Genomic DNA, 9,590 nt, shown 5'->3' with positions numbered 1-9,590 from the left:
GAAGGGGGGAAATCAGTAAACATGCTTCATTAACTACCACACTAGCAACTCTGTAGAAAAAGTAGAACTATGAATTGCATATGTAAAAAGCATTTTATATTAATTTATTCAAAAATTTTCCACTTAAGAAATAAACAAAATCTTGCATTTTTCCCAATTAGAATTTTATTCAACATTACAACATCCCTCTTCCTAACCTATTCAGTGCAAGAATTTAATTCCTGAGTCACATCACTGTCATGTTCCATCCCACAAAGTAACAGGGCTGACCATTTTTCTGCTCTTTCTTGGCAGTGCTGCCATAAAACAAGAGCTTTTCCTCCTCTCCTCTACTTTTTGGTGTCTCTTCCTGAAGCTTTATCGGCTTTCAGTCTCATTTTAGAGCCTTAGAAAAGCACGAAGCTTGTCTGCAAAGCAGTACCCTGGAGAAGTGAGAGGTGACAAACTGAATATGTAGTATCAGTGTGTGCTGAATCACAGCATAAACGCTCTCAGCGAGGTGCAAGATGTTTTTATCACACCGCGTTTGAACCTCAGAAGATTAAAGAGGCTAAGTCAACATTTATCTTAAATTCCCTTCTTAAATGTCCTCACATACACGCAGGACAAAGCAAAGAAGGGCCACTCACGTTAACAGCGGTGGGGCGAATTGACACCATGGAATTTGTAAACGGCGTTTTGAATAGTTTGTGCAAAAACTCTTAGCAAAAAGTAGAGTTCGTTCCACACAGCTCCTCAACTCCAACTGCCACGGCAGGATTCGAGAGTCCGGTTGTGGAAGCCGCTCCGGGACGGGGCACTCTGGGCTTCCTTCTGTGGATGCCACCACGTGCCCAGCCACTGCCTTGCTATGGATGGGCCACGGATGCAGGGACGGGGCTTTGTCGTGATCCATCCCAGCAATGTTTGCAAGCCCAGAGAGCATCTCTGTTATTAAAAACAATAACCAAGGATTAAACCGTCTCCTCTCCCAGCAGGCGGTCGCTCAGGACTCTATAACCGCACTTTCCTACGTCCCAGCAGATCTTTATTTTTAAAGTCGTTGTGCCTTCGTATTTCCCTTCACCCTTCCTACTCGCAGGATCTCTGAGACTCCTTAAAGCCAAGAGAAGCTCAGAGGCAGATGGACTTCATTATTATCGTATGCGCAAGGCATCTCCACGACAGCCTGTAAGGAAAACTTTTTTTTTTTTTTTTCGCACTCCCATTTTATTTCTCGCCCTTTACAACCGCAGCCTGTGATCCACCTATTCCTCTCCAACCAGCTCGGGGTCGGAGAAGCGACACGACGCCCGAGAGACAACTCGCCGAGTGGTGAGGACGGAGGTCCCCGGCAGCGAGGCCCCGGCCCCCGCGGCCCGGCCCGGCCCGGCCCGGCCCGGCGGCTGCTCCGTACCTCACGGCCGCCCCCCAACCGCCTCCCGCGGCCGTTACAGCGGCTCCGCCCCGCGCCTCTCGCCAGGCAGCGACGCCCCGGGGGCCCGTCCCGCAGCCTCAACCCTCCCCAGGCGCCGGGGAAGGGAGGCAGCAGCGGCGGGACGGCCCCGCGGAGGAGCCCCGGAGCCCCTCCGGCTCCGGCCCGGCCGGGGTAACGCCGCGCCGCTGCTGAACTTCCCCCAAGTTTCGTCCCTCCGCGCCCCCGCCGCCGCGCCGCGCCTCAGGGCGGCCCCGGGGGCGGCCGGGGAGCCTCGCCGCCCGCTGGAGGCGGGCGAGGCGCCAGCAGCCGCGATGGGGAGCTCCGACTCTTCCCGACGCCGTCCCGCGGGGAAAGCTCGCCCGCTGCGCCGCTCGCCGTCTTACCTGAGGCGCTGAGGGCGGCGGGCAGCCCTCCCGGCCGCCCAGCAGCACCGGGGGCTGCCGCTTGGCCGGCGGCCAGCCGCTCCGCACCGCCCGCCCCAGCCCCGCCAGCATCGTCCTGGACCCCCTCCTCCTCCTCCTCCGGCGGGGACCGGGCCGCCTCCGGGCGCGCTCCGCTGCCCCTCGGCTCGGCTTGGCTCGGGGCGGGCGGCGCTGGCTGCCACGCCGGGCGTGGGCGAGCTCAGGCGGAGGGCGTCGCCTCCGGCGGCCGGCGTGGTTTTGTCTGTTTTTCCTCTTCCCCTTCCCGCCAGCCGCCGCCGCCGAGGGGCTGGGCTGGGCTGGGCTGCGCCGCTCCCCCCGTCCCGCTTGACGGGGCGATCCCCGGAGGCGGCAGCGGGTGCGCGGGTGTCTCGGCCCGTCCGCTCGGTGCCCGGCTGGGAGCCGCTGTCGCGGCAGCAAAGGGTGAGCGGGAGGTGAGGGGGCGGCTCCGCGGGGCCCGCGGCCTGGCCCAGCCGGCCGCGACCCACCGCCCTTTGTAGGCAGGTGCTGACCCCCCCTCTCCTGCATCTTTCTTCTCTTGCGGCTGAAAACGGAGTGCAGTAACTGGAGTTACAAGTGAGAGAAAGGCAATCCTAACTTTCTGTCTTACCCAAACGCCTGCCTTTTCTGTAGCCGAGCATTGCCTTTTTTGAGGAGCAGGACTATCGCTACCCCCGTGTTTCAGTGGATTAAACGCATTCTGGTAGCGCAGAAATGAACAGCAAAGCACAAAAGAAAAACACTCTTGGAGTTCGTTATTTTACAAGAAAGTTCTGTTTATAGCAGTGGAGCAATTAGCAAGGCTTAAGCCTTTTCTAGTCAGTCATTTGTTCGATAGCACCTTACGCCGCAGAATCTCCATGCCCACAAACACAGGTTTCCCTGTTGGGTACAAACCACCGAAGCACATCAGACCCGTGGCATTACGTCAGGGAAACATTGCAGGAAAGAGCTGTGTTCCTCTTCTTTCCCTGCTCTTTATGACATGCCTCCAAAGCGATGCTGCACAAAACAAAACCAACTTTACCCGATGATGACAAAAGGATCTTGGAAACTGGGCTGCTGCAGATCTGAGAAACTGTCACTGTCATGGAAAAACTCAACAGCTCATTGCACGCTTGATGGCTCTAGGGACTAAGTAAGACCCCACTTGTGTCCCTCGTCGGAGCTCTGGAAGAGAAGCCTTATGCAGCTAAGACCCTGGAGCCATTAATTCCCTTTTCAGGGCCACTGCAATCTATTAAAGTGAGTACAGTCCCAGGGAACAGCAGAAGAAAAGAAGTTGCACTGTTAACAGGCAGTCACTCCCAAAGGTGATAACTTGTGATACAATCACAATTAATATTTATCATGGAAAAATTTCCCCAAATTTTATTGGAGTAATTTTCCTTTAGCCAAAGTAAGAGTTAACTTCTGGACTTATGTACCTTATTAAGTAAATTATATTGAGATCCACAACGTTGCTGAGGGTGAAATAAAGGATTAAAGAGTTAAGTATATTAATTCAATATAGAATATTTATGGTTTCATCAAGCAGAAGTAGGTAGGTAATGATAACTGGCTTTTTTTTATACTCCTACCACACAGTGATGGTTTTATCAAAATGATCTTTGGGGAGGAAAAATCAGTGTCAGGACTAGAAAAGAGATCGTTTAAGTTTTGGTCATTGTTCAGTGCTACACTTATTTTCTGTACTTTATTTTAAAAGGTCAATAAGGAGCAAAGAAGCACTGCCACTCACAGCAACTTATGGATGTTAGCTTCCGCAGGGGACTGGGAATCAAGACTCATGTTTTTAACTACAGGCCAGGAGAAACAAGAAAACAGTTTCCTAGTTGGTGTTGCACCACTGCCAAGTTTAAGAAGATGACTTGGACTCTTTGCAAAACCTACCCTACATTTACCTTTCACACCTCTCTGATTGCCTCATGAGGCAACTCCTGCTTTGTTGGCTACAAAACATGTTTTGTGTCTTACAATTTCCCCTGTAAGTACTCGCTGTTCACTGTTAGTTTTTTTCAGATCATACCTCAAAATGTGCCTATAACATACTTCACTTGTAAACTAACATCATACATAATTAACACTTGACAAAGAAAAGTCTACATAAAACTGTCATTGTATTTATCTGTTCATACCCATTGAATACAGTAAATACAAAAAAAATCCTGTGAAACATCACAAATACCATTAAAATAGCTATAAAATGGAGTGAATGGCAAAGTTTCTTGAGTGCAACCACTAAAACAAGGTCTGGACCTCAAGGCTGTTCAAGGGGGGACAGTTTTCAGGATGACTTGCTAGTTCTCAAACTTTTGCCTATTTTCTCCCCCCTGTGCTTACAATGTAGTTGGTAACAAGGAGTTAGATTATGTTAACTTGAAACTAGCTTTGAATGAGCTTTCTCCTTCTGTGAGATGCAAATTAATCTCTTCCCTTCTGGTATCTATGTGCTCTGCCCATAGGAAATAGCACTTCAAGGAAAGTGATTTATGCATGCACAGCATCAGGGTTCTTGTCTTCATGTTATACATACATGACTGGCCTCAGTTCCAGTATGAAAATGGTTAGGGAAACAGATTATTACAAGCTTGACACTTGCGTTTCAAGTCATATTCTCAGGGACATTTTTTAAAGAGGAAACTATTTCCTAAAATAAAACCAGATGGAGTTCTAGGGAAGCGTGAAACTAAGGGGGAATAAGACTGACCCTGGCCACAGTGTTTCCAAGTGGCAAAGGGTCTGTCTCATACATCTCAGGGCATTTGTTGCAAATCTTTGTCAAGGTAAAAAAAAACAACTTTAAGGCAGGACAGAAGGACACAGATTATCTTCTGAATTAAAAGGTTTTTCCCTGGGCAAAATACCAAGCTCTAGAAGAGCACCCTAACTCCAGACATGTCTCACCGACTGGACTGTCAGAGGCACAAAACTGCAAGAGCAGAGATCTCTACCTTCACCACAGGGAGGAACGTGACTGAAGGTGCCGTGCATCATATTCCAAATACGTTCAGAGGGGGAAGGCACACAGCCTAATTACAGGGTAATCATCTTCATTAGCCAGCTATAGGAGTCCCATAATAAAAATGAAGCAGGACCCCAATGACAGGATGATGTTCGCATCACTCAAGGAAACAAATATGCTTAGATGCAACTTCAGTCGTGATTACAGGGAAGCCAGAGCCATTTTCCTCATCCATCCTCTGTCTTGTTTTCCTTCTTCACAGTTCTCTTAATGCTTCCTTGTTTGTTCATGGGTACCATTCCAGAATTGGAGGGTAAGGGAGAGAGAGCAGAAAAAAACTGATGACAAAACTCAAAGTCCCCATCTGTACAATGATACCAAACCCACAGCAGATAGCTTGAAGCTCTCCTCCTAAGGCAGTTCTATGCTGTCCTCCTTCAGTAAGCAGGATTTCCTCCTCCCACTTCCAGCAGCCCCCTGGAACAAAACTTTCCAATGTATCTTACTTGAAAACCAACAGCTAGAGGTTTTTCTTTTAACTATTGCATGCTACAGTTCAAAACAGAAAATATAACGGAATGGAATAAAATTATGTGATACATCTTCCAAAAACCATATCTCTACTAAGAGATTTGTCTCGCATCTGGTGACAAGAGGCTGCTGCAAAATCTCTCCTCTTCAGCAGCAAATACGAGCTAAGATCTCGAGCTTTGCATGCAGAATTCCAGGTAAGGCCATTACGAGTCATTAGTAAAAAGCCTGAATCTTCCCCAAACTTACAAGGATGAAACCCAAATTCCTATGTTTTCATGAAGAGGGGAGCACATAAAGTTCTTTTGCTCCTTCTGGACATGGTAACGGCACTGCGGCCATTCAATGTAAAGACAAACTTTTTCACCAGGGAAAACTATGTTCTCTCCCTGCGCACAGAGAGCAAAAATCTCTCCTCCAAGTATAGAAGAGCTCATTGCAAAACGTTAGCTCTGCTATACGAATCCTCCTGCTCTAGTAGAAGAAGAGTGACATGAGACCTATCACCGACTTGCATAGAACACAGACAAGAGCTCTGAATTTTCTATACAGCAGTGGATCATGTCCATAAGATTTTTTAAATAAACTGCTGGAAAGCGTGATGCCACATGGGAAAAGACCTGGACTCCAATTACAGAGATAAATTCTTACTCAAGGAATGAGAAGTGCTTAGACTAGGTGGAGGATCATAAATTACACTCTTATTACACAGTTGCCAGGCTAAATTGCACTGGAGCATTAAGTCAGTAGAGCAGAGACCTGAGTTGCGATTATAGGGAGGTTGCATCATCCACAATCATCATTTCTTCCTCCCTCTTCTGAGGCTTTACTGTATCTCCTTGTTTGCTTAGACTTTCTTGTATGCTTTCTCTTGCTTGTAAATTTATCTTTGATGCACTATAAGCACAAATTCTTACCAAAATAATTATCGCATTTAGGAACTTCATGCAGGAGTGACACATAGGATCACCCGATAGGCACAAGTCTCAAAAAACTATCACAGCTAAGCAGTAAGCCATTATTTAGGTCAGGATTGCACACACAAACATGGCTTGCACTGGGCAAGAAATCAGTGCACAGGATATGGTTCAGTGCCTATCTCCAAAAAAGCTTCAGATGAAGAAAAACTGGTGCAAGACAGGAAGGCTGCAGCTTGCATTTAAATTGACCCCAGCCCGGTAACACAGGCTAACTCACTAGGAATTCACTTAGAATACCATCTGTGGCAAAGACTGTTGTTTGAGTACAGTAATTAAAAGTCACATGTTCAACGTTAAGTTTGTTCTAGTTATGGAAGCAGCACATCAGCTTTTAATTTCATATTCCCAGTACAATTTTAGCAGCCCATTAAGCCTTTGTGCAGCAGGTGCCAACACCAAAAGCTTTCCTTACAACCCCGGGGGAGCGCAGGGTCCCAAAGAGAAGAGTCCTGCTAGCTTCCAGGTCCCCATCACTAACATATTTCCTGGGGGATAAAATGAAGTTTAGATTCCCCATCCCTCAAGGTGCTGAGCGCTCGGGACCTTGCAGGAGCAGCCAGCTGAAACAGTAAGAACAATTTGTATAGGGTGATGTGAATGCTGTAAGCATACTTGGAATCTTTGCCAAGAGTTTACTTGGCTGCCCGGTTGTGAACACCTGTGGACAAGCAGCCGCAGGACCGCTGAGACGAGGGAGGCGGTGGGAGCACGCGGGGACAGCGCAGGGACTCCCCTTTCAGCACCACGGCGCAGGGAAATCAGTCTAAGCTGCCACTGGAGCCATAGCTCCAGGGAGAAATACACAACCAACGCACTGGAAAAATATGGGCGGAGATCTCCCGTTTAGGGTTTCCTAATTCTGGAGCCATTCCAGGCCCAGCTCCTGCTTGAGGCAGGACAATCTGTCATCAGAGAGCAGCAGCACGATGAAAAAGTTCAGCTGTTGCCTCTTGGCTTGACAGGCCACCCGCATCAGGCAGAGCTGCAGCCAGACTCGGGCTCTGGCTCCTTTCGCATCAGTCTGCCACCAGGATGGAGCTCAAGTCTTCAGCTTGGCACCTGCAGTACTAAAAAGAGCTTAGAAACACTATATTTAAGTAGTTTTCCTCACTCAGGCAGTCTTAACAACCTACACTACACCTCTGAATGACTCACGGCTTAAAATGTGAGAACATGTAAATTTAATGTCATCAGTGTGGGACAGGAAGCAAGGACTAAACAGCACAGTACCATCCTTGTTTCACTGAGGACATCCGACCACCTCTGCCTAAGTACTCAGTGCTAGCAACTGAGAGTTAGTAATAGCTATGCACAGCTCGACACACTTCACTCAAATATACGGAAAAGATGATGGAATCAAGGTGAAGGAGTGGAAATAAATACTTTACAGTCCAAAAACTGCAAATAGCAGTACCAAATGACTCCTCAAGCAAGCATAAACGTTAATTATACCAGAGGAAGCCATGCACACCTAGAAACGCAGGCTCTTTTTGTTTGTTTCTCTTAAGTCGTTTCACATGAGTCATTACAAATGAACACCAGAGCTGAGCACAAACTCTGTTGAGTCACAACCATATTAATTCTAAAAATTCTGACACCCCGTTTTATGCAAATATTCAGGGACCTGAGCATCCATTTCAACCCCACTCCCTTCCCAGGAAATTATATTCCATTCACCTGTTCTGCAGAGCATGTTTGTGCAAGGGTTTTGTGGCAATATTCTTTGTTTGGGTAACAGTCCTCCCTCCCTTTGAGGTGGTATCATGTTGTCTGCCCCGTTACTGTTTTAGGCTAAGGAAGAAAGACTGCCAGGAGCATGGCAACTTGTTGGAGAGAAGGCTGGCTTCTAAGGCATTTTAGATTTGATTCATATAAAATTCACAAGTTAAAGCTGAAGGACATTCCTAGAAGTCCTTGCTTCAGGAAGCCCTGCAGTCCTGCCTAGACCTTTTCCACAACATGCACAGTTTCTGTAAGATTTTGGTTACTTCCAGTTGTTTTTTAAGGCAACTCCTAAACTCTGAAGTAAGGTGCTGAAAGATTCTTTCTGTTACCTTAGGAAACTGTCACTAAGGGGGGAAGACAGTTCACAAGTTTTGTTTCTGTTTTGTTTTTTAAACTTCTGCAGGAAGCCATATAATGTAACAGAACTTAGTTTTTGTAACACACACTTATTTAAAAACCCAGGTATTACTGTTAGCAAAGTTCACTGTAACAAGAAATTAGGACGAAAAAGAGTAGAAAAGGGAAAAGGCTGATGATACCCACCTTTATGTAAATCAGTTCATGCAACTCTGTTTGTGATACCTTGCATAGTACCAGGCACCTATCTCAAGTATAGTCCTCCCAGGTGGTGTGGGAAGACAGATGAACACCATCAAAAATTTAAACATACTGAGAAACTGAAAGCCTTAGAAAGCAAATTAAGGAGAGAACATAACAGGGTATCAAAGAAAGAAGGGTGTAAAGCAGTTTGCTATCCCCTATTCTCCCCAGCACATGCAGCTACAAAGCATTTGGCAACTTTCAGAAAGAAGAAAAAAATTCTACTTCACATGCAATTAGATTACAAAACTTTTCATTAGAAGAAATTATTCAATCTAAGGTCAACAATACTCAGTTATTCTGATTAGCAAACATGCCTACAGGGTTTCACATGTCAAGCTGATCTCTAAATACATAAGGTAGAGACGCAACTCAGGGTGGGACAAGCTGCGCACTAGGGATCCCTCACGTTTCACCCTGGACCATCCGATACCAGTCACTCTTAAAGCAGACAGGATGCCACAGCAGGTGGATGGGCCATGCTGCTCGATGGTCTAGCTGCAGTCTGACAGTGATGGAGCAGCTGACAGACACCTTGCATGCTGCTTTTCTCGATGGCTGTGTTCCTCCTGCAGAACCAATCCATCCGTGCTGCTGGAGATGCCAAAGTCACGGTTGCAGAGGCACTTTCCACTCTTTTTCCAGGAACTTAAACTTTCAAAACATGTGTTTGGAACGCTGACAGATTTTGTGCTTGCTCTCCAAGAATAAATTACGCTTTTGTGTAAATAAAGTATTTTTGGTAACTAGAAATAATAGTTTGGGTGGGGAAAAGGGGAAGTTTGGAAACTCAGATGGCTTTTTATTTTGAATAAACATATAAGGCACTTAGAAATACAGCCATATCACAAGAAATTGCTAAACTTGAACATCTGGATCGCCAGTCAAAGCACCCATCTTTCAGAAGCTATGCACATGCTCAGCAAGCTGGATGAAGACATCCAGCACGCATA

At 46.9% G+C, this 9,590-nt stretch overlaps 1 protein-coding gene across 1 annotated transcript in view; it reads right to left on the bottom strand.

Annotated features, from left to right (window-relative positions):
* MCUB (mitochondrial calcium uniporter dominant negative subunit beta) overlaps positions 1-2,239 on the bottom strand; it is a 53,720-nt gene extending 51,481 nt beyond the window's left edge. Inside the window, exon 1 of the mRNA XM_075032708.1 lies at positions 1,801-2,239. Within this exon, the coding sequence (XP_074888809.1) occupies positions 1,801-1,911 (111 nt within the window). The 5' untranslated portion in view covers positions 1,912-2,239. The remainder of the gene's footprint in view (positions 1-1,800) is intronic.
* Positions 2,240-9,590: the final 7,351 nt, after the last annotated feature.

The sequence above is a fragment of the Buteo buteo genome, chromosome 1 (assembly GCF_964188355.1).
Source record: "Buteo buteo chromosome 1, bButBut1.hap1.1, whole genome shotgun sequence".
In the NCBI taxonomy this organism is placed as follows: domain Eukaryota; kingdom Metazoa; phylum Chordata; class Aves; order Accipitriformes; family Accipitridae; genus Buteo; species Buteo buteo.
Note: the sequence above shows the minus strand (reverse complement) of the source record. Positions and strands in the feature narration are given on the sequence as shown.